This window comes from Delphinus delphis, chromosome 7 (assembly GCF_949987515.2).
Source record: "Delphinus delphis chromosome 7, mDelDel1.2, whole genome shotgun sequence".
NCBI classification, from domain to species: domain Eukaryota; kingdom Metazoa; phylum Chordata; class Mammalia; order Artiodactyla; family Delphinidae; genus Delphinus; species Delphinus delphis.
In genome coordinates, this window is record NC_082689.1 from 33,296,562 (window position 1) to 33,323,034 (window position 26,473).

A 26,473-nucleotide genomic window follows, 5' to 3' on the forward strand; every position below is an offset into this window, starting at 1 on the left:
TACTCAACTATTCCATTTTTTCTATGATAAGCAATATCATTATAGACTTTCAAAGATATTGTAGGAAAACCTAGGCATTCTAAATCACTTATTTCCTTTTTAACCAAAGAACTGGGACAATCAACTAACAGAGAGAAAAACACTATGAGAAAAACATACGTAAATTAAGCATATCCCATAAATCATCCTCAGTAATTTTTAAATTGCTGAATTTTTTTTTTTTTCTTTTTGCAGTACACGGGCCTCTCACTGTTGTGGCCTCTCCCGCTGCAGAGCACAGGCTCCAGACGCGCAGGCTCAGCGGCCATGGCTCACGGGCCCAGCTGCTCCGCGGCATGTGGGATATTCCCGGAGCGGGGCATGAACCCGTGTCCCCTGCATCAGCAGGCGGACTCTCAACCACTGCGCCACCAGAGAAGCCCCCTAAATTTTTAACTATATAATTTTGAAAACATACAGAAGTAGAGTCACTTTAGAGAAAGCGCCTTGAAGTATTTCTTATAAGTCCATATTTAGGCAATTTTAATATCTGAAAATGAAACAATCTTTACTCCCTTTTCAAAAAAGAAACTTTAAAAATTAAAACCACTACAATCCAAGCCTGAGTCTCATTTATGAAGTGAATGTTTCAGTAAAAAAATTAGTTACAGGCTTCCCTGGTGGCACAGTGGTTAAGAATCCGCCTGCAAATGCAGCGGACCAGGGTTTGAACCCTGGTCCGGGAAGATCCCACATGCCACGGAGCAACTAAGCCTGTGTGCCACAACTACTGAGCCTGTGCTCTAGAGCCTGCGAGCCACAACTACTGCAGCCCACACACCTAGAGCCTGTGCTCCACAACAGGAGAAGCCATCACAGTGAGAAGCCCGCACACCGCAACAACTAGAGAAAGCCCGCCCGCAGCAATGAAGACCCAATGCAGCCAAAAATAAAATAAATTAAAAAAAAATTAGTTACATTTCCTTTCAAAGAAGCAAGGATGTGTTTCTCTGAGTTATTTCATATACTTTATTAATTCTTGGCAGTTTGGATACCAACTTTTCATTTTTAAATTATCCTGGGCATTATAAATGCATTTTTTAAAAAATCTGTATGTGACCCTGCTATTCTCCAGAAAACAGACCCAATTCATTTATTTCCTTTCTTTGACAGGCATTTTCCTGCAAGAAAGGCAAAATTATTATTGCCAGGTCTTGAGCATAAGACAGTACTATTGAGCCATCAGAACCAAGTACTGGTTCCTTCAACTTAAGATTCTTAGACCTTTGATAAGAGCAACCAAAGAAACAAGAAGAGTTACATGCTGTCAATGACAGGATGAGCTCAGAAATTACAGACTACCTGAATTCAAATCCCAGTACTACCACTAGCTAAATTACCATGGAGATTTACTTAACTTTTCTAAGCCTGTGGTATGTATGTATGTATGTATAAATAAATAAACAAACAAACAAACAGGGTCAACAAACTCTGTACTTCATAGGGGTTGAAAAGATTTAAAAACATAAAATTGGCACAATGCCTCACACACATTAAGTACTCAAAAAATGATAGCTAATATGTTATTTTCTAGAATCTAATATTTAATTCTAATTTATAACATGTAGCAGAAAAAAGCTTTTTCCCTTTTGGATGGTTAATTTTAATTAAAGCGAGTAGAAAAATCTAAAGAAGAAAAGGAGAAAGTGAAAACTGATGGCATGGCGCAATACTGCAAACTTCTTACACTAATCCGGCAAAGATGGTTTATCAAATTCAGTTGGTTACTGAATTTAAAATCCACATCTATTACAAAAATAACTTCACTGCTGGTGGGAATGTGAACTGGTACAGCCACTACGGAGAACAGTATGGAAGTTCCTTAAAAAACTACAAATAGAACTACCATATGACCCAGCAATCCCACTACTGGGCATATACCCTGAGAAAACCATAATTCAAAGAGTCATGTACCAAAATGTTCATTGCAGCTCTATTTACAATAGCCTGGAGATGGAAACAACCTAAGTGCCCATCATCGGATGAATGGATAGAGAAGATGTGGCACATATATACAATGGAATATTACTCAGCCATAAAAAGAAACAAAATTGAGCTATTTGTAATGAGATGGATAGACCTAGAGAGTCTGTCATACAGAGTGAAGTAAGTCAGAAAGAGAAAGACAAATACCGTATGCTAACACATATATATGGAATTTAAGGGAAAAAAAATGTCATGAAGAACCTAGGGGTAAGACAGGAATAAAGACTCAGGCCTACTAGAGAACGGACTTGCGGATATGGGGAGGGGGAAGGGTGAGCTGCGACAAAACGAGAGAGAGGCATGGACATATATACACTACCAAACGTAAGGTAGATAGCTAGTGAGAAGCAGCTGCATAGCACAGGGAGATCAGCTCGGTGCTTTGTGACTGCCTGGAGGGGTGGGATAGGGAAGGTGGGAGAGAGGGAGACGCAAGAGGGAAGAGATATGGGAACATATGTATATGTATAACTGATTCACTTTGTTATAAAGCAGAAACTAACATACCATTGTAAAGCAATTATACCCCAATAAAGATGTTAAAAATAAATAAATAAATAACTTAAAATTCAAAGATACATAGGACTTCCCTAGTGGTCCAGTGGTTAAGACTCCGTGCTTCCAAAGCAGGGGGTGCAGGTTCGATCCCTGGTCAGGGAACTAAGATCCCACATGCCACATGGTGGAGCCAAAGAAAAAAAAAAATTCCAAAATACATAGGTTCGTGTTATTTTAAATGATACACACCTACTACTCATCAAAAATCTTCTTTTAATTTTAAGTGTTTTAAGTGATGGCTATTTCCTCTAATATTACTCTGGTAAAAATAAATTTTAAATATTCAAGATCAACCCTGATAAAGATTAACTTTATATCACTTTAACTGTCTTCCCCATCTTAGTTGTAAATATTATATATTAAGGTTATGTATAAGAATATACTTTTGCAGATAATTGAAATTAAATCCTATCTTTTAGGACTTCCCTGGTGGCTCAATGGTTAAGAATCTGCCTGCCCAGGGCTTCCCCAGTGGCGCAGTGGTTAAGAATACACCTGCCAATGCAGAGGACATGGGTTCGATCCCCAGACTGGGAAAATCCCACATGACACAGAGCAGCTAAGCCCGTGCACCACAACTACTGAGCCTGCGCTCCAGAGCCCGTGAGCCACAACTACTGAGCCCGCACACCACAACTACTGAAGCCTGTGCGCCTAGAGCCTCTGCTCCACAATAAGAGAAGCCACCGCAATGAGACGACTGCACATCACAACGAAGAGTAGCCCCTACTCACCCCAACTAGAGAAATCCCGCACACACCAATAAAGATCTAACACAACCAAAAAAAAAAAAAACTGCCGTGGAGCAACTGAGCCTGTGCACCACAACTACTGAGCCTGCACTCTAGAGCCAGCAAGCCACAAGTACTGAGCCTGCGCGCCACAACTACTGAAGCCTGCGTGCCTAGAGCCTGTGTTCCTCAACAAGAGAAGCCACCACAGAGAGAAACCCGCACACTGCAACGAAGAGTAGCCCCCACTCAACGCAACTAGAGAAAGCCCACATGCAGCAACAAAGACACAACACAGCCAAAAAAATAAATAAAAATCCCATCTTTAACATAAATACTATTATTGTAATACAAATAGGTTCAAAAGAGAAAAGTTCATAGAGACTGGACAAGCCAAAACAATCTTGAGAAAGAAGAACAGAGCTGAGGGAATCATGAGCCCTGATTTCAGACTATACTACAAAGCTACAATAATCAAAACAGTATGATACTGACACAAACAGACACAGAGATCAATGGAACAGGATAGAGAGCCCAGAAATAAACCCATGCACTTATGGCCAATTAATCTACAACAAAGGAGGTAAAACTATACAAGGGGGGGCTTCCCTGGTGGCGCAGTGGTTGAGAGTCCACCTGCCGATGCAAGGCACACAGGTTCGTGCCCCGGTCCGGGAAGATCCCACATGCCGCGGAGCGGCTGGGCCCGTGAGCCATGGCCGCTGAGCCTGCGCGTCCGGAGCATGTGCTCCACAATGGGAGAGGCCACAACAGTGAGAGGCCCGCGTACCGCTAAAAAATATATATATATATATATATATACACAATGGGAAAAAGACAGTCTCTTCAATAAATGGTGCTGGGAAAAATGGACAGCTACATGTAAAAGAATGAAATTAGAACAGTCTTTAACACCATTTACAAAAATAAACTCAAAATGTATTAAAGACCTAAATGTAAGACAGGAAACCATAAAACTCTGAGAAAAAAAATTGGCAAAACACTGTTTGATGTAAATCATAACAATACTGTTTTAAATCTGTCTCCTAAAGCAAAGAAAATAAAAGCAAAATTCAACAAATGGTACCTAATTAAACTTAAAAGCTTTTTCACAGCAAAGGAAACCACTGACAAAACAAAAAGAACCTACTGAATGGGAGAAAATATTTGCAAATAATATGACTAATATGAGGTTAATATCCAAAATATATAAACAGCTCATACAACTCAGTACCAAAAAAAAAAAAAGACCCTCTGTCATTAAAAAATGGGCAGAGGGCTTCCCTGGTGGTGCAGTGGTTGAGAATCCTCCTGCCAATGCAGGGGACACGGGTTCGAGCCCTGGCCCAGGAAGATCCCACATGCCGCGGAGCAACTAAGCCCGTGCGCCACAACTACTGAGCTTGTGCTCTAGAGACCGCAAGCCACAACTACTGAAGCCCGCATGCCTAGAGCCCGTGCTCCACAACAAGAGAAGCCACCACAATGAAAAGCCCACGCACCGCAACAAAGAGTAGCCCCCGTTCGCCGCAACTAGAGAAAGCCCACGCACAACAACAAAGACCCAACACAGCCAAAAAAAAAAAGAAAAAGGGCAGAAAATGTGAACAGACATGTTTCCCAGAAGGAAATAGAGATGGCCAAAAGGTACATGAAAAGATGCTCAAAATCGCTAATCATCGGGGAAATGCAAATCAAGACTACAATGAGGTATCACCTCACACCTGTCAGAATGAACACAAACAACAAATGTTAGGGAGGATGTGGAGAAAAGGGAACCCTCGTACACTACTGTTGGGAATGTAAATTGGTACAGCCGCTGTGGAAAACAGTATGGAGGTTTCTCAAAACACTAAAAATAGAACTGTCACATGATCCAGCAATTCCATTCCTCAGTATATATCTGAAAAAAACAAAAACACTAATTCAAAAAGACACATGAACCCCAATATCATACCATTATTTACAATTGCCAAGACACAGAAGCAACCTAAGAGTCCATCAACAGATAAATGGATAAAGAAGATATAGTACATATATACAATGAAATACTTCCCAGATATTGTATTTTAATATCTACAAATTAAAATAGTTAACTGTAAAACTTCTGCTGCTGAAGTATCAGATTAGGAAAATAGACTCTGCCAGTTATATCAGGTCTTCTGGCAGTTAGCTGTAAAATCTTTACCCCATTTAAATTCTACCCTAATTCTGCCCCCCATTATTATGTTGCCTTATGGAGTTTTCACTCTACTACAAAAAAAAAAAAATCATTGGTCAAACTCTGTTATTGCTCATAATTTAAGGTCAGTTTAGGAAAAAACTGATGAGACATTAGAGACTGCAGTCATGCCAACTTTATTCTGGAGTCCAAGTATGAAAACTAGCAGCCTCTAATATTATTTGAAAGTAACCAAGAATGAAAAACAGTTACCCTGGCCAAAAACTATTCGGGATATATGAATAAGCACTTCCTTGTGATAATGGGGGGGAAAGAAGAATATCAACAAAAAACAACAAAAATCTCAAAGTGAAATACTGAATATGTGCCTATGTGGGAAAAGAAAGATTACATGTACGTTAAATGAGAATACAAATGAGATATGACCCAAGTCTTCAAACATTGCAATAATCTTTTTAAGAACAGGACAAACAGGAAAGTCCTGATCTACAAGGGCTGTATGACCAGGAATTATTCTTATAGTCTGTATTCTCTGCATCATGAAGGGAGTCCAGGGAGATGGACTCTAGCCCTATTCTTTGAATTATTTTGAGGCAAAATACTTCCCATGTTTACATTTTTTTCCAATAAATGAAAAATACAGATAATACTAATACATATTTGTAGCGCTTACTGAAAATATTAAATAACAGATCTCTAAAATAAACATTTGAAGGAAACAGATTTTTAAAACTAATTCAACTGTACATTCTAAACCCAAGAAATAGTCCTTGCTATTTAAAAAACAGTATATCACAGAAGGAGGTGTGTAATGATACCAAAATGTTATTTGACAGTACCAGGGAGAAAAATCCAACCTGCCACCTCCCTTGTCCATCTTGACTACCACAACTGCCTAACCAGGCTTCCTATTTCTCCTTGGCTCCTCTCTAATCCTTCTCCACATACAAGCCAAAGTCACCACTGAAAAATGAAAATTAGATAATGAATTTACTCCGTTTAAAATCTTTCAACAGCATTCCCCATTTTCCCAAACTAAAATTTAAACTCTTCATCTTTCTACCATGGCCTAAAAGGCCCCACAAGATTTGACTCCTGCTTGCCTATCTAACCCCGTCATGCATCTCTCTCCCTAAGTTACTATAGGCCACACCAGTCTCCTTTTTGATCCTGTAAAATACCAAGCTCTTTCCCACCTTCCAGCCTTTGTGCTTTCTGTTCCTCTTCCTGCAATTATTCACAAATCTGCCTCATTTTAATTCTTCAGATGTCACCCTGTAAGGAAGGCTCCACTGACCACCTTAACCCTCTAACACCTTAACCCCGTGACATTTATCATAATCTCTATCTTGTGCATTTATGTATTTACTTCTTATTTATGATCTGTCTTCTCAACAAGTAAGTGCCATTAGAGGCAGAAATCCAGATGCCTTGTTCATGGTTACAAGATACTATATTCTCTTAACCTAACCTAATCTTCATAAATACAACATGTATAAGCTAGATTACAGAATGCAAGGTCTCCTGCATATTTTGCTCAACATCTCCTTTCAACACTACTAAACAGTGTTCAAATGCCAGAAGACATGAGAAAACCATAAGAATATTCAAAAATCAGCAGGTGAATATTTTATCTTGGCTCATTTCAGGAGTGTTACAAACTTGCCTTCTCCTTAAACTTATGATGTCTTTACACTTATTTTAACAGTTGACCTATAGAAAAGCACTAGGCTGAGTTGCCTCCCTGGATGGCTAAATGGCCTCCCTGCCTCATTCATTAAGTGTACTTGGCAACATAAGAGGCATTACAGCATATAATTTGCTTCACATATAGCCCTTTTATTTTAGTAGCCAGGTTTTTTTCACACGTAATTAGAAAAGAGCTGAATGAATCATTTCCCCAAAAACAATGTAAAGAAAATCTCTGAAGATGCAATATGAATTTTGAATTTAAATTATCGATACTTTTCTCTCTAGAAATGTCATCATAAAACATTAAAACCAGAGAATCATTTTCTCTTTACTACTGTAATCTGCTTAAACAAAATTATAGATCAAATGTTCTTAGGTTTAGTGAAACAGTATTTTTTTAGGGCACATGTTACTCATTAACACTCCCACACTTAGTATACTAAAGATTTAAAGTATCAATAAAACTTTCTTGCTCAAGAAAACTATAAGGCACTCCTATCAAGGAAATATATTGAATCTATTAAAAAGCAAAACAAAATCAAGCATACAATACCTCTGATGAATCACTGAATATATATCATATAATACATTACCTAAGGGTTAAAATGGGGCTTCTTTTCCTATATCTCTTTTTTTTTAAAATAAATTTATTTATTTTATTTATTTTTAGCTGCATTGGGTCTTAGTTGCTGCGCAAGGGCTTTCTCTAGTTGCAGTGAGCGTAGGCTACTCTTCGTTGCAGTGCGCGGGCTTCTCATTGCGGTGGCTTCTCTTGTTGCGGAGCACAGGCTCTAGGCACACGGGCTTCAGTAGTTCTGGCTCGTGGGCTCTAGAGCGCAGGCTCAGTAATTGTGGCACACGAGTTTACTTACTCCGTGGCATGTGGGATCTTCCCAGACCAGGGCTCAAACCCGTGTCCCCTGCACTGGGAGGTGGACCCTCAAGCACTGTGCCACCAGGGAAGCCCCCTATATCTCTTTATGACAGCCTCTGCTTTCTTTTACTACTTGCTTTTCATTTTAAATGTTTCCTCTTACCTGATTTAAATTTCGTCGTCAAACAAAGCAAACGTAGCTAGACACCCCAAAAACTCCAACTGTCAAGAATGAAAGTAGGGCTTCCCTGGTGACACAGCGGTTAAGAATCTGCCTGCCAATGCTGGGGACATGGGTTCGAGCCCTGGCCCGGGAAGATCCCACATGCCACGGAGCAACTAAGCCTGTGCGCTGCAACTACTGAAGCCCGCACACCTAGAGCCTGTGCTCCGCAACAAGGGGAGCCACTGCAATGAGAAGCCCACGCACCACAATGAAGGTTAGCCCCCACTTGCCGCAACTAGAGGAAGCCCGCATGCAGCAACAAAGACCCAACACAGCCAAAAATTAATTAATTAATTAATTTTTTAAAAGAATGAAAGTAGTAGGAGTAATGTGGCTGGGAAATGCAACCCTAAACAGTATCAGTGAGCTCTTACATGTGTCTCTCTCTTCTGGATTGCTACTTTGATCGCTACCTCCTTAATCATCTATACTCCCCTCACAACACTTTCCCCACAAAGGATTATAAACCATTATTAGCCAGAGCTCAAGTCTTCAGAGCTCAGTACAGCACTTAAGCCAATCTTAAATAAGACAGAATATATATGCCCCAAATAACCTCAGCCTTCACCTCCACCCCACCACCATGGGCTCAGTAGGATGACCGTCAGCCAAATATAAAATTCAGTGGCCACAGGAATGAGAGAGGACTACTCAGGCTGCTGAATCTTCCCCTCCTCTTTTTTGTACAGTGTAGCCCACTTGACTGGGCCTCTCAGCCTCTGTCCCTGCTCCTTACAGTTGGCTCACACCTATGTTTACCACACATTTGGTCACTGTGCCTTGGCCACCTGGCTGCTCTTCTAAAGAGTACCACCATTATAAGACGAATTCCCTTAGCCCAACCACAAAGGAATTGTGAGCTCTATGCCATGCCTTTCCAGCCACAATGACTTATCCACTGCCCAAATTATTACTATCCTTCTTGTTACTGCCTACATGCATTCTGTATACCTTACTTTAAATATGGATTTTTTTAACCCAGCCAGTAGTTGAGCATACACCATTGTATTTATGCTCTTCTCCTATAATAGGGTAAGTCTGTCAATACTGGGACAGTGATCCATACCTCTTCCATACCCTAACACAGTTGGCGTATTCATATTCAATGAATACCTTTTATTACACAACTAGTGTGAAGATAATCTATCCTAATTTTATTATTTTACGGAGAACAATCCACAGAATTTCAAAGTTGAAAGGCAGCTCAGTGTGATCAATTCTCTCTTAAAAATGAAAAAGTCTTGAGAGGAAATATGGTTAAGAGCAGAGACTTTCAGAAATCATGAAAACCTTGGCTTGAATTCCAGTTCTGCCATTTTCTAAGTGGAAGGCTTTGGGTGATATCTTTAACCTCTGTGCAACTGTTTCCTTATCTATGAAAAAAATATCTATTTCAGCAAAGCTGATACAAGGATTCTATGAAATAAAGGATAAGGATTCTGTGAAATAAAGTTAAAAACTTAGCATGCCTGTCATATAGAGGTATTCAGTAAATAACTCAATAAGTAATAAGTGGGCTTCCCTGGTGGCGCAGCAGTTGGGAATCCGCCTGCCAATGCAGGGGACACGGGTTCGGGCTCTGGTCCAGGAAGATCCCATATGCCGCGGAGCAACTACTGAGACTTTGCTCTAGACCCCGCGAGCCACAACTACTGAAGCCTGCGCACCTAGAGCCCGTGCTCTGCAACGGGAGAAGCCACCGCAATGAAGAGTAGCCCCCGCTCGCCACAACTAGAGAAAGACCGCGCACAGCAACAAAGACCCAACACAGCCATAAATAAATAAATAAATAAATTTATTTTTAAAAAAGTAGTAAGTTATTATTAGGAGTATATACCATCAAACAAAGCACTTAATCTCTGTTTATCTGCTTCCTTAATCCTAAAGTAGGAAAAATATCTACCTATTTTGATAGAGAAAAACATGTTAAAAACACTCTGCATTGTACTTGACACACAATTGGCACTCATAAAGAGGGACAATATGGTTATTAAACAATAGCTATTTTACGTTGTTACTCTCAGTAGCATCTACTATAATTCTTTGTATCTAAGTATTACTTTTTTTTTCCTTTTTGGCCGTGCCTCGTGGCATGTTAGTTCCCCAAACAGGGTTCGAACCAGCGCCCCCTGCAGTGGGAGCACAGAGTCCCAACCACTGGACCACCAGGAAGGTCCCAAGTATTACTTTATTAATGTCACATTTTTTTTGGTAAATCTTTTATACAACAGGTTCTTTTAAACAATAATGAAATATTCATTAGCTACAGAAGTTCACTTCTTCTCCAACACAATTCTCAAGATAATTACTGAGGACATGACTCAGTTGAATCTCACAGGAATCTCTCTCCAAACACCTTAACTAGATGTTATCTTTTAAACAACAAATTCTATAATAAGTGACCTAAATAAGTAAAATGGGCTGAAAAGATTTCAGGACTCAGTTCACTTAAGTGACAGGATGATAAATGCAACCCACAGTAATTTTAGTACTTCTGACTGTATTAACTTCCTTCTGATATTGTCATTTAATTGTTCAGAGTTTTCTTTTCACATATAATTCTTTGCTTTAAGTAATAGCTCCCAAACTTTCCAGTATCAAAGCTAAATTAAATTAAAAATGTCTGAATTCACAAACCTAGAAGAGCTTACACAAAGAATGGTATGCTGCTTTCTAGCATACACCAATACAGAGATAAAAGGCAAGGGCAATAAGGCCAGACCAAGCTGCAGCGGTTTGGGTGGAGAGCACAGACAATAAAAGAGGAAATTAAGTAAATTACTTTTTCTCCCTTCTCCCTCAGACTACCCCCAACTCTGTCCCTTTACCTTTTGCTACCACTATTCTTTCCTACATCTGTACTACTCCTATGAAATATGACCACTAGAATGGAAAACTAGGATGACAAAAGTATTTCACTTAGTGCTATGTATTTCCACACACCAGCTGCAAAGAAAAGAACAGGTTCTAAGTCAAACTTGTTCTGAATACATTAAATGAATATAAATGCTCAGGCATTTTAAGCCATTGATATTAGTCATATTATTTATTTATTTGATGCTCCCTCAACTTTTATAAGTTAGAAACCCAAACAACCAGGGTTCTTAGAAACTTTTAAATTAAAATAATAGGTTAAGACTCTAAATGAGAGCTAAAATGTCTGGGTCCCAATGCTCAGGCATTTTAAGCAATTGATATTAGTCACCTATTTACCATAACAAGCAAAAAGTCTATTATGACAAGTTAGCAGAAGTACATTTTATATATTCCAAATTAACTGCCCCTAAATGATGCTTTTCACTACCCAAACAGGACACTTTCTCTACTTGGAATTTAGTGATTAAAAGACAATTTGCCTATATAAGAAGCAGTAGAGTGCAGCAGTTTAGAGCATGAGCTGCCTGTGTCTATATTCCCCCTCTATCACTTATTAGCTATGTTGCCATGGGCAAGTTTCTTAATTTTTCTGTGCCTAAAACTCCTCATCTGTAAATGGGGATAATACATAAGAGAATCTACCTTCTTATTATTATTGAGTTAATATATGTACAACACAAAGAATAGTTCCAGGTGGTTTAAATTATCTATACGTTAAAAAAAAAAACCTATAGACTCATCTACTGTAAGACAGAATAAAGGCTTTTCTAAGGTAACACAAAACCCAGACGTCAAAAAGGAAAAGATAAACAATTCTAATTGCATAAAATCATTTTTTTATATTAATATCACCTTCAAACCAATAAGAAAAAGAAACAAATCACAGGGCTTCCCTGGTGGTTCAGTGGTTGAGAGTCCGCGTGCCGATGCAGGGGACACAGGTTCGTGCCCCGGTCCGGGAAGATCCCACATACCGCGGAGCGGCTAGGCCCACGAGCCATGGCCGCTGAGCCTGCGCGTCCGGAGCCTGTGCTCCGCAACGGGAGAGACCACAACAGTGAGAGGCCCGCGTACCGCAAAAAAAAAAAAAAAAAGAAGAAACAAATCATTAGGAAAATTAATCTGATACCTGAACAGGTAATTGAGAGAAATGCAAGTGGCCAGTAAGCATACAAAAAGAAGCTTGGCTTCACTAATAATTAAAGCACTGCAAACTGAAACAAAATACAATGCTTTTGCTTTGGCAAAAATTGAAAACATTGATATTATACAATATTTGGAAAAGGTATAAGAAAATGGAAATTCTGATATACTACTGGTGGAAATGAAAACTAGTACCATCTTTTGTGGGGAAATTTGAAAATTCATATCAAAATTTTAAAATGTGCAAACTTTCAACAAATGATTTTACTTCCAGAACTATCCTGCATGAATAATCACAAAAATCTGTGTATTACATAGTACGTAATGATTCTACCTTGTCTAAAAAAACAAACTCTAGTTATACCCAGATGTTTGTTTATCGTACATACAAAAAGAAAGTATGAAAGATTAAACACCAAACTACTAACAATGGTTACATCTAGGGAATGGGATTATAGAAAAAGTAAAGAGGGAATGGGTCTTTTTATTTTCTGTACTTCATTATCACCTAAAATTTTTTTTAATGATTCTGTGTTACAACTTTAGGATTCTAAAAAAACAAAGATTCTTGTAAAGAAATAAAGTCTAGAAGCAAAAACAAGTCTTAAAATACAAAGCAAAGTCAATACAAGTTTATCTTACTACTTCCTACAGTCACTATTGGTGCTGTTTCCCAAATTCCTTTTGCAGATACTTGGAAAGATCACATTTCCTAGAGGTTGGGAGAGACCATGAGACTAAATAGTGAGTCTTCTACTTATACTACTTATTAGTAGTATAAGTAGAAGTAGAAGCAGCCTATTAGCCGCTTAGTGTACAAATCTGACTTAGTACAAATCCAAGAGTACTGTCTTGCTCTTAAAAGGACTTAGCAAGAATCAGGAAAACTGAATTTCTCGGGCTTCCCTCGTGGCACAGTGGTTGAGAGTCTGCCTGCCGATGCAGGGGACATGGGTTCGTGGCCCGGTCCGGGAAGATCCCACATGCCGCGGAGCGGCTAGGCCCATGAGCCATGGCCGCTGAGCCTGCGAGTCTGGAGCCTGTGCTCCACAACGGGAGAGGCCACACACAGCAGTGAGAGTCCTGTGAACCGCAAAAACAAAACAAAACAAAACAATTTCTCATAAACCTAAGTAAATGGACAAAATAATGATTCCTAGAGAAGTGCTGGATAGATGGAAAAAGTTGGTGATAAAGGCTAAAGTGAATTTAGTTTAACATTCTTGATAACATTTCATCAAGCTAACACACTGGTTTAGCAAAAGGAAAAAATAAATATCCCAGAAAAGTTATCTCCCACAAAAAAAACTCTGTTTCCATAAGTAACATGAATAAATTCATTTTCTGACATTATTTGACTGTTCTTAATCTTGCCTTTCTTGTCACCATGATATGGCCCTTTGAGTAGTAACTAAATATAAAAAGTTACTCTTCACACTAGACTGGCCCCTAGGGGTTCTAATCACTAACAACAGATGGAAACACAAAATTTATCCTCCACTAAGTATGTCATCATCTCTCTTCTGATCTAACTGGTGTTCCTTTCCAAAACTTAAGCTTTGAATCTTCTATGAAAATTTTTACTATCCACCAACATTTGAATGCTATACTCCAAACCAAAACTGAAAATAATCTGCTGTCATTTATAGCAAAATAAGAAATCATAACTAAGAAGTAGTTCAGTCTAGGCAATTATTCCTGAATGATTAAAATGCCAGATTTTCAGATGCTTGAAGTATTCCAAGTATTTTATACGTGCAGGCTAACACTATATATATTACATTAATGCTTTGCTTTGAAGGTATAATAGACTTCATTTACTCATCTGTAAAATAAGGAAAAAATAATAGTAGTGATCAGTCTATTTAGAGGATAATGAGATAACACAGTAAATACGTAAGGCATTTAGTGGATATAGTAAAGGCTTAAGAAATATTCATGTCTCCTCCCTTACTCCCCCAATACAGATTTACTCACTAACTGTAGCCACTATCAAATTATATAAAGTATCTTAAATCTAACCTCTTTTAAAATATTTGATTTTCTGAATTTTTACTTCTTTGTAAAGTTAAAAGCAAATAAAAGTTGAACAAGACAGAGGTCAGCAGATACAGCCATAAGTAGTAGGGGCCAGATTGTGTAGGATATTTTAAATGATTTGTGACTGAGTGAGTTTCTGAGATTCTGATTGTGATTCTGAGTGACATGGAGAGGCATCAGAGAGTTTTAAACAGAAAAAAGTGATGATCTGACTTAAGTCTGAGAAGGGTGACTAAGGATACTATACTGAAAAGTTAATGTAATAAAGCAAAAGTGTTAGAGAAAACAAAAGTTACTGAAAAGCTACAAGTGAGAGAAGATGGCTTTTAGATTAACATGGTAGCAGTGGAGGTGGTAAGTAGTCAGACTAGATATATTTTGAAGGTACAGTCAAGAATTTTTTCTATCAGACTGGATGTGAGTGTGGAAAAAAAAAATGAAGAGACAGGATATATTCAATTTGGGGCCTCAACAACTAGAATGACAGAACTGCCATTTGCTGAGTTGGGTAAGACTACAGGAGGAACAGGCCTACAGAAGAAGCTCAGTTCAGTTTTGGATACGCCAAGTTTGAGGTGACTATCAGACATCTAAGTAGAGATGCAGAATACTCACTCAGCTGGCTACACGCAACTTTATTTCAAGGAAAGAAGTTTAGGATGGAAATAAATTTGAAACTTTTCAGCCTCTAGATGTTATTTTTAAAGCCATGAAACTGGATGAGATCACCAAAGGAGTAAGTGTAGACAGAGAAAAGGACCAAGGACTGAGTCCTGGGACAACAAACCATTTAGAGGTGAGGGACATAAGGAAGAACTATCAAAGGAGATAGAGAGGCAGAAGGAAAACCAAGAGTGTGGTATCTTAGAACACAAATGAAGCAAGTGTTTCAAGGAGGAAAAAAAAATGATCAAACTGAGTCATGCTGCTGATAGATCAAGATGAGAATACAGAAATAAACCAAAACACAAGAAGGACATATGCACAAAATATTCAATATGGTACTCTTTATCAAGAGAAGAAAACCAAGACAAGCTAAACATCTCCTAACAGGAATCAAGTAAATACTAACAAATACACTCAATGGAATATTACACAGTTACTGTTTGTGACATATTATTCCATGCTTAAAAGTTTGAAATGTAGAGACTTCCCTGGTGGTCCAATGGTTAAGACTCCATACTCCCAATGCAGGGGGCACGGATTCGATCCCTGGTTGGGGAACTAAGACCCCACATGCCACATGGCATGGCCCAAAACACAGTCTGAAATATAATTAATAAATTATACAATCACACCAACACAAAAATATACACAACTTTATTTAAAAGTTAGAAGTAAATACACCAAAATAAAATACAGTGTTGGAGTTATGGGATTAACAGTATTTTCTCTTTACTTTTCAAAGAAAAACAAAAATACAAAAACAAAGCTTTCCCTAAAAGGTTGGCCTAGAGTGTCTATTACAATTATATAGCTTGGTTCATAGACTATTCTTGTCTACAAAGGCAAAGACTGAAGAAAGATCAATAATGTTGGGAAAAGTCAACTATTTCCTCATTTAAATGAAAGAACTAGGGGTTTGGATTATTGGATACATACACATATATACATATATGCAAATGACACACTATGTCCTTTGTTCAGTCATGTTTTGCTCTAAATCACGCTATTTTGCACTTAAATTGCTGGGACAGAATGAAGGTATATTATTAAGTATATTTTTGACACTGAAATTTTAAAGGGAAAACTGTCTTGAAAGATAAACGAGAAGACCTTCTGGCGTTAACAAACTGAAATTTCTCATTGCCATCTGCATCTAGCCTTCCAGATACAGATGAGGAATTGCCAGAAAGAGATATGTGTGCATACGATCCTTCTATTCCCCCAAACATCCAGCTCCATCTAAAACTATTATGGCCAATACCTCTGGCACAATACTTTATCATGTTCCATAATTCTTCCATCAAGTCCACAGTCAACACTTTTTTTTTTTTCACAGTCAACACTTTTAAGGTGAGAATGATTACACTAATTTTGTATTATAGCTTGATAATATGTGTAATGAAGTTTAAGTGTTACTTAATATGCTCAAGGCAAGGTTGATGGACAGTGTTGGACACTGGGACTCTAGGTATGTATGTAAACTTTTACATTAGCTCTTCTGGTAATAATTCCCCTAACATCTTATTGCTATGTAACTTGACATATCATACAGACTCTTAAAGGCACGCCATAGTAGAAAACTTGTACCTTACATCTACCAGTTCCTTACAAAGAATTTCTTTAAAGAGAATTTATTTGAGGGGACTTCCCTGGTGGCGCAGTGGTTAAGATCCGCCTGCCAATGCAGAGGACACGGGTTTGAACCCTGGTCCAGGAAGATCCCACATGCCGTGGAGCAACTAAGCCCGTGCACCACAACTACTGAGCCTGTGCTCTAGAACCTGCGAGCCACAACTACTGAGCCCACATGCCACAACTACTGAAGCCCATGCATCTAGAGCCTGTGCTTCGCAACAAAGAGAAGCCACCGCAATGAGAAGCCTGCACACTGCAACGAAGAGTAGCCCCCCCCCCAGCTCGCCGCAGCTAGAGAGAAAACCCACACGCAGCAACAAAGACCCAACGCAGCCAAAAATAAATAAATAAATTTATTTTTTAAAAAAAGAATGAAATAACACCACTTGCAGCAACTTGGATAGACCTAGAGGTTATCATACTAACTGAAGTAAGTCAGAAAGAGAAAGACAAATATATGATAACACTTACACGTGGAATATGAAATAGGATGCAAATGAACTTTGTTACAAAACAGAAACAGACTCATAGAAAACTTATGGTTACCAAAGAGGAAAGGCAGTGGGGGAGGGATAAATTAGGAGTTTGGGATTAGCAGACACAAATTACTATATATAAAATAGATAAACAACAAGGTCCTACTGTATAGCACAGGAACTATATTCAATATTCTGTAATAAACCATAATGGAAAAGAATATGAAAAAGAATGCATATATGTATAACTGAATCACTTTGCTGTACGACAAAAACTAACACAACATTGTAAATTAACTATACTTCAGTTAAAAAAAAAAGTGATATGGCCAGTTATAAAATTAACTGATTTATACTGACTTTACTCTGTACCTTTTATAGTTAGAATTTACCCACCAGAGACCAATATTCAACTTCTTCTCCTTCACTGTTAAAGAAAGTTGGCCTTTAATGAAGGAAAGCTAGAATAAACATCTCTCCCCACATTTCACACACACACTAATACCAATACCACCACTACAGCAACCCACATGTCACGATAGCTTTTGTAGACAATCTGTGTGTTCCTGAAGAGATGTATGTAAAACTGAAATCCAGTCAAGTGAATTATTTCAAATGCAGAAAGAATCAACTGACATTGACTAGGTAGAATCAGCTGACATGGGTGACAACTGAGCCATGGACACATGTGAGCCAGCCAAGGAGAAAAACGTTTATGACATGATGCAGGACGCTGAATTCCTTCAGTGTCCTGGAGAAGCTTCCAGGTAGGGATCCCAATGAGAACATTCGAAATACCATGGGCTCCCTGGCCTCCCAGGCCAAGAAGGATGCCAAGAAGGACAAGAAGGATGAACACAAGAACTAAGACTGGAGGGAAAAGAGTAGCTAAGTCTGCTCATTGGGCAGCACATGGTGGGGCAGGATATAGGATTAGATATGTTATCTGTAACCACTACAATCTAAATAAAAAGCTTGGCAACCTTTTTTTTCAAAAAAAAAATTTTTTAAACAGAAGCTGACCTTTAAATTAAGTATTACATTATATTGTATCCTTTTATTAAAATTAAGAATTCATGGGACTTCCCTGGTGGTCCAGTGGGTAAGACTCCCTGCTCCCAATGCAAGGGGCCCAGGTTCGATGCCTGGTCTGGGAACTAGATCCCGCATGCCACAATGAAGATCTCACGTGCTGCAACTAAGACCCAGCGCAGCCTAAATAAATAAATAAATATTTAAAAAAAAAAAAAGAACAAGTTCAGCTTCATGCCCCTGTTCCAGACCATAAAAAAAAAGAAAAAAAAGAAATCATTTATAAACCAAACAAGCACATATTTTTTATAAATTCTAATTTTTGCATACTAACTTCTTAGAATTAAGGAATCCAAGAACTAAATAGAGTAAGTGGGAAAGAGGGACTCAAAAGATATAGAGGATTATCCACGACCCCATAGAGAGATGTGATATCAGTCTTCCAGTATTATTTTCCCGTTCAGCTGTACCATTTGCACATGTCTAGTTATATCACTGCATCTATATAACCCAAATTCACACAAGCCCTCTCTAGCCACCTTGCACTTAATGAAACTGCTCTAGCCACTCCAATATTAGGCAAAGTCTTACACATTTAGAACCATGACATTTGCACGACCAGTGCTGTACCAAGATCCTGTCAAGGGTCCTTGCTTCTTTTCAAAGGCTAATCTGGTGAAGACACTAACTCTCTCACGTTCCCAATTAGAGTGAGAAGTTGTTGTCATCATTAATGTGATAGGTAAGGGAACAGACTGTAATTCTAGCTCCACAATTTACTGACTGTGTGGTGAGTTATCTAAACTCTCTATACTTCACTCACTCTATAAAAGGAGCATAACTGAACCTGGAGTAAAGAACTGTCATGAGAATCAAATGAGAAAATACATGTAAAGCTATTAGGACAGTTGCTGGCGCAGAGCAAGCACTCAATAAATACTATTATTATTATTGTTACAGCTCTGAAATCCAATTTCACAAATTTTGGCATCTGGTGCTATGTAACAGTAAAGAAAAAGATGGCTAAAATCACTTTTAAACAGTGATTACTTTAATCCATCCCTTTTAAGGGCCATTATTCTAATATTTTATTTACCAAATAGATATCAAGTTTATTTTTAAGTCAATTGTTCTTTCTCTTATTTTATCAGTTCTGATCACAAAATGATAAGCCTGTCAACAATAAATGAGAATCTATGTTCTAAAAAGGTCAAGAATAACAAAGAACACTAACAAGTCTAATTCTGAGATTTCTCCTCTTAGAATGACTGCTTGAACTTAACGCCTTTTACTCTCTTCATATACAGGGACCACATGGCTTACTACTAGAGAACTTAGATAGCTAACAGAATATAAAGAATTCCAGAGAAAAATCATTCACTTTTACCCCAAAATGAATTGTGATGATTAAGAATATTAAAATATCAGTGTCAAAATACATTCAATTCAGAAGTTCAAATTATGTTAACACAACTATCACAAACATAATAGACATTAATCAACAATATCTAAAGCACAAAAGAAAGTTCAAAAACTGTTTCAGTATCTTCCCAATGCAGACTTTTTAAATGGAAATAAACACTGTCCGTGTCTAACATTGCAATGAAAAATTTACTGAAAGTGAATATTACACTTATGAAGAAAAAATAACTGGAAAGGTGTTATGTTGCCCTTTATTCATTTTTCGATGTATAATCTATTTGGCCATCCTAAACGAAATTTAAGAATTATATGTATGATTCACTCCCCAAAATTTCTAAAAGCAAATCACCAAAAGACTGCTTGAAAAGCAACTGCAAATGAAACGAGGTTTTTCCTAAGGTGTCTGAGAACTAAAATCAAAATATTCTAAGGAAAGGATGACTACCATTTCCCTTTAAGCTTCAGTAAAATGTCAAAAGAACTTTCAGGACTCAAATCTCCTAGAAGTCTGATGTGAGGTCAAAGTTGTCTCAATGACAGGAAAGTCAATAGATGCCAGATGACTAAGTGAAAAGCTACCAAAAATACTTCTAAGCCCAGCAGTAATTCCAAAAGCATATAAAATACGACTGTCCAGATTGAAAAGATGAAAATATTATTACTAACATACTTCGGAACAAAATAATACTAACGATAATAACAATTAACAATATTATACAGCATACTAAGCATCTCACAGTTCTGCCTTCCTCAACATTTATTTATTCAATTCATTCGGGAACATTTTGGAATAATGAAAGTAATATGGATTCTCAAAGAGTGATCTACATCTAAAAATAAGGTTCAAGTATACGTTCTACAGTTGATGTTCTTTTTACTGTAAGCCAAATCCGCTTCTTTATATTAGAAAAAAAATCTACAGGTCTGTTTCCAAAGATCTCATAATAGACAGTGTTCACTGGTGATTAAAATGTTATTTTTAATCCTTGCATTACCTCACAGCTAAAAATGTTAAGATACCACACCCAATGTGTCTCCCCCCCCCCCCCCCCCCGGCGCGGGTGGGATGAAGTGGTGGGGAATACGAGGTGCGGGGATTCGAAACTACACGTCAACGTGAAAGGTTAGTTCCCTGGAAGGACTGGGAAAGGCGCGCAGGTACCGGGCGATCGGCGGCCGCGTTGCGACAGGCGAGCGCAGGCCTCGGCCTCTGCAGGCTCCCTCCCCCGCCAACCACAGGAGAAGTGGCCCGGACGCGCCACCCTGGGCTACTCACCGGCCGCAGCGCTGACCAGCAGGACGGTCCACAGCAGCGAGGGCACCCGCCGGGGCCGCCGCAGCGACGAAGTCATCCCTGGGCCAGCCAAGAAGCAGGAGAGCAGAGAAAAGAAATACGGAAAGTGAACGAGGGCGGAGAAACGCGGCCGGGAGGCTAGTCCTCGCTCTCGTCGGTCTTATCCGGCCCGTATTACAATGCAGTTTGAAAGGACAAATGGCAGATGAGAGGACCGAGCTGCAGAGCTTTCATTCCGCTGCCGAAATTTCCTTCATTTCTCTCCCTTGCGGCTGCGGGTGTTCATTCGCCCAGGACAGGGTGCCTCGGCCCCCCAAAGTGAAGGCATGTCTGTGGGGAGAAGCACGGAGACAAGAAGAAAGCCCCGCAGTTATTTCCCTCGTAGTTTCACGATATCAAAAAAATATCCAGGTCTGGTAGAAAACATATCCAGGGTGCCGAGGGGTGGGGAGCGGGGATTCGAGGGGCGCCGAGGATCAGCACAAGTTCCCGACTGCCGGGAAGGGCGAAACCGGGCGGGGGGCGGCGGCGACCGGCGGCCCGAGGCGCATCGCCTGTGCTCCGGCAGGGCAAGATTCCTTTTAAGTTTCGCTTCGGTGCTTCCCTTACTCCAATTTCGAGCAAAGCAAATCCTCTTCCTCAACTGGATCGAAAAAGGTGCTGGCCTCCATGGACAAACCCACGGCCTTCACGCCTTCGCGGAACAATCCTACGAGGGTCCGGCAGGTCCCGGCGGGAGGGCTGAGGGGCGGTGGGAAGCGGGGGAGGGGAGGGGTCCTCAGGCTGGGCCCCGAGCTCCCCGAGACAGCGGGCGGAGGGGAGGTGCCGGGAGGCTGCCCCTTCTAGCCCTCCCGGGTGCGCTCCTCTCTCTCTTTTTTATTGCTGCCGCTCCATCTTGCCTGAGGTAAATTCCACTGTGAAAGCCTTGTCTTCTCCCGTCAATGGCTCCTCTGAGCGAATCACAACCCCCCCCTCCCGAGGAAGCCGCCGCCGCCGCCGCCGCCGCCGCCGCCGCCACCGCCGCCTCCTAGCTTTCCCGCAGCTCTAGGCTCCGGGCGGAGCTCGGGCGTCGCGGGCCGAGGGTGGGGGGCGGCGGGAGGGCGGATGTAGGTGGCTGGGGAGGGGGTGGGCAGCAAGGCGGCAGACACCCCGCGCCCCTCCGGGAAGCACTTCCAGCGGCTCCGGGCAGACCAGACACAAAGGGGGGAGTCGCCGCAGCTGCCAGTCTGCGGCGCTCCCGGTCACCGGAGTCGCCCCGCCTCCGCCTCCTCCTCAGTCTCCGGCTCTTCCCGGCCCAGTCTGTCTCGGGCCCGTGGTGCAGCGCGGGCGTCGGCCGCAGCGGCGGCGGCGGCGGCGGCGGCGGCTGCAGCGGCGCGACGAAGCCGCACTGCGCCTGCGCGCTCGCGGCCCCGCCCGGCCCCGCCCCTCACTCCAGGGCTAACTGAGGCGGACTCCGCGGCCCTAGCGCAGCCGCTGAGGGCAGAGCACGGCGGGGCCGGCAGCCCGCAATGGACAGCACTGGCCTTTCTTCTTCACACTCACACACACCTACCAGACGTCCACGCTTGGGATTTGCGTGCTTAAGAGAGGGCGGCCGCATGTATTGTCCAGCCTTTGGCAAACTCTTCCGAGCTCGGTGATTTAGCCTCTGACTCCTCTGGGACTCGAGTAAAGCCTCGAAGGACAGAACAACCCCCTTTGTTTCTTGGGGCCCGCGCCTGCCTGTCCGTAGCCCAAAGAATTGGGAAGGACCCACCTTTCGCAGAACCGGAGACCTTGGCCTCCTTGGGCTACCCTCACTGACTCAAACAAAAGCCGGAATTTGGAAAGACCACCCCCCTATATTGATATTTTTGCGCTAATCGGTGTCCTGCTTCCCTCAAGCACCCATTACCGTAACCCTCCTTAGCTAAAGGAGTACTGAACATTTGAAAGGATGCAAAGCCAGAAAGAACTCATTCTTTTACAATTGTATTCGCTGTCCCGCTGTCTGTGCATATCTGTCTATGCAGCGCTGTTTCCACTTCGAGGGTGGGCCTTTATTCACAAAGGCTGGGGGCCTTAGGGGCTTTTTAGGGCATTTGAAAGGAAATTTGCGGTGAGGAGTCGCCGCGTCAAGGTAAAGAGTGGGGTTGGGTCTACGCATCCGAGGAAAAGAGCAGGTCTTGCTGGTACAGAAGCTTCCTTTGAATCTGGAGAGGATCTGTTTAGTAGGGGTTTTTTTGAATTGCAAAACCCCAAGCAACCACGATTGGGGAAGGGAATCCTTCCCACCTCCCCCACCCCCGCCCTGAAGCTCTTACACACTCCTGAGGGATCTGGTCGACTTGGGTGGGATTTTGCTGGGGGAAGAGGGAGAAGGTGACGTGCTTGGCGCCATGATCATCGGAAGTCTGGGTTTAATTCTTAGCTGCGAGGTGGAAAATCTGCGTGGGAGGGCGATCTTAGAGGTGAAGTCTAGCCTTCCCTTCTCCTTCTAAGCAGAAGGGTTATTCTGAAGACTGGTTTCGCTGGTCTTTCATTGTGGCTAAGGGCAGTTCAAAGATACCTTCAAATATACAGTCCTGAAGTCATACTCTTTGCTTGCTTATTCAAGTCCCCTTTTATCTCTTTATCTGAACTTGATGTAAATAAATCTTCACATTCCTTACACTAGTTGCTGTTATCATACTAAATATCTTATAGGGGTTGTGGTAATACCAGCTCAGAATTCTCAGACTCTTTTTAGTGGAAATATTTTTATACTGTTTACCCTTCAGGCAGAGAGAAGTTTTTCTTTGTAGTAAAATCCCTTAAAAAGAAAAAAAAAAAAGCATATACTTTGATTCACTAGCTTTATTACTATATATATGTATATATATATTTTAATTTAATTTAATTTTATTTTTTTGCCCAAAAGGCCCAAAATAAGGAACTGGTATTGTTTTACCATTTGACTTTCAAGAAATAAGAGCTAGCACTCAGAGCAATAGGATTTAAGTATGTTAGAGGTGTAGAAAGTTTATTAATTGGTAGTATACTGTTTTTCTTTCTCAAATTGGGATTAAGTACTTGATTACTCATTTTTTATTTGCATAAAAATTTTCCTAAGAAGTACCCTTAGACATATAAATGTATAAGTTATATAGAAAAGAAGAAAGGGTCCTAGGAAATTCATATGAAAAAAATTATGCCACCAACTTAGTATGAATAATTAGTAGACAACTAGATATACAACCCTCTTCCCTCTTCTGTTGTTCCTTGTGTCAACTTAAAAAAATGCACAACGTGAGAGTTGCCAGTTAAGTTTTATTTGGGGCAAAATGAGAACTGCAGCCCGGGAGATAGCATCCCAGATAGCTCTGAGAAACTGCTCCAAAGAGGCAGGGAGAAAGGTCAGTATATATGTGATTTTGGTGAAGGGGGCATACATGTAATCAAGCCCATATTTTTTTTTTTAAGCCCATATTTTTTTTACAGAAGGTTTCTGCTATTCACAAGGAGCAGTCGTCACCATGAAGGATTTTAGTGTTTTTCTAGATATGACTAGATATAAGAATTGGGCTCATAAAATCGTCTCCTGAAAATAACAATCTGAAGACCCATTCTGCCAGTTTTTCCCAGAGCACAGAGAACCTCATTTCTGCTCTCCACCCTGAACTCCTTTCAGGGGGTGTTGAAAATCAGCAGCTGCGGAAGCACCTGATTTAATCCTTGTAGAGGTAGATGGCAAGTGCCAATGGCGAGTGCCAGTTTGTAGTTGACACTTGTAATAGCTCATCTGGGACATGGCTGTTCACTCACTATGAGAAAGAACATCAGAGAAAAACTAGAACTTGGCAATCAATCTGTCCAATAAGACAAGACAGACAATAAAAGTGAAACTCTGGTGAGAACAAAGGATTGGCAGGGCAGGCAAGTTTGTTACCTGTACTAGTTAGGATAAACTGGGTTGTAACAAACTTCTCAGCAGCTTATTGCAACAAAGGTTTAGTTCTCACGTTGTATGTTTGATACAAGTCATTAGGAAGCCCATCACAAATGGGGTTCACTGGAAAACAGACCCTGAAACAGATTTGCATCTAGGAGGTTTTGGGGTAGTGCTCTCAAGAACAATCTCTGGAGACTGTGGGTCACAAGATTGAGCAGAGGGAGAAGTTGAACTGCAGCACAGTTACAAAATTGAGGCTTCAGCCAGTTCTGCAGGGAGCTCTGGCATTAGGATGGCCATTCAACATTGTCTTAAATTGAGTCAGGGGCTAGGTCTTTATACCCTTACGTCAACCCATCATTGGACGTGGGCTGCATCTAGGGAAGGGAGGTGCTCCTTGGGTGAGAGGGCTCTCTTTAGCCAAGAGCAACCCCTCCAGAAAGGGACCCAGTTGAGAGCTGTCAGCCACCAATATTTCCAGCAGTTGGGAGATGTGGTGTTTCAGTCCTAAAGAGTGGATCTTGGAACTCAATACAACATCCACTACATGGACTCTGCTCATTGTAGTCACTGAAGTCCCCAGACTGTTGGAGGCTTCACTGAGATACATGCTTTCAAGATTGCCACAATAGGGATCATAAATTTTAATTGCTAGTCTACAGTGTCTTGCTCTAGCCATTAAAATGCTTCCACCCACACTTTATTGGCCAAAGAAGTGACATGGCTAAACCTGACCTCAAGAGAAAAGGGAAATGTAATTCTATCCCACGTGACTAGAAGTAGGAGGACATGAAAATTTGTGAACAACTTTAATAACTACCATGGTGCCCAAAGGAAAGTCAGTCCCCAGTACTCTAATCACCAAAAGCCCAACAAGTAGTATAGGAGGGTTTTCTAACATACGAGAAAAACTTTGGTGTAAGAAACTGGGAAATGGGGGGAGCAACACAGAAATCCTGGTGAACAGACCAAGAGCATCTCGAAGATTGATGGATCTTCACTAGGTGGTATGGCTCCTCATGGATTATATCTTTCCTCTGAGGTGGAAGACTTGCAAAAGCAAAGTAAGGCCCTGATTTTAGCAGGGAACTGGCAGTAGATTATTAGAACAAGGATTGGAATACGGACCAAGTCAGAAACCCTATTATGTCCTCTGAGGACTAATAGGAGTTGCCTGGGCTCAGAGATAATGAATACATTTAAGAACAAAAGCCTATCATCATAAAGCGGTGGTGTCGAAGAAAAATTCTTAACTCTAGAATAAAAACAATACAGATGCCCAGAAGTTAGCACTGGAACACCCTTCATGGTCCAGTAACAGAAGGCAACCTAAAGCTGCTTAGGGGCTTCCCTGGTGGCACCGTGGTTGAGAGTCTGCCTGCCGATGCAGGGGACACAGGTTCGTGCCCCGGTCCGGGAAGATCTCACATGCCGCGGAGCGGCTGGGCCCGTGAGCCATGGCCGCTGAGCCTGCGCGTCCGGAGCCTGTGCTCCGCAACGGGAGAGGCCACAACAGTGAGAGGCCCGCGTACCGCAAAAAAAAAAAAAAAAAAAATCTGCTTAGAAACTTTAGGATTTAACCTTTAGGATTTAACTGAGTTATGGGACATGGCATTACCTCCTTTTGTAAGATTAAGTTGTAGTTGTAGGGAGAGGGGAAAACCCTGATGTGAAGTATAAGGAAAGTTAA

The 26,473-nt window shown here is 40.8% G+C and overlaps 1 protein-coding gene across 1 annotated transcript in view; it reads right to left on the reverse strand.

Annotated features, from left to right (window-relative positions):
* Positions 1-22,239, reverse strand: part of BMPR2 (bone morphogenetic protein receptor type 2) — a 201,411-nt gene extending 179,172 nt beyond the window's left edge. Inside the window, exon 1 of the mRNA XM_060016280.2 lies at positions 20,856-22,239. Coding sequence (XP_059872263.1) covers positions 20,856-20,931 — 76 coding nt within the window. The 5' untranslated portion in view covers positions 20,932-22,239. The remainder of the gene's footprint in view (positions 1-20,855) is intronic.
* Between the last annotated feature and the right edge of the window lie 4,234 nt (positions 22,240-26,473).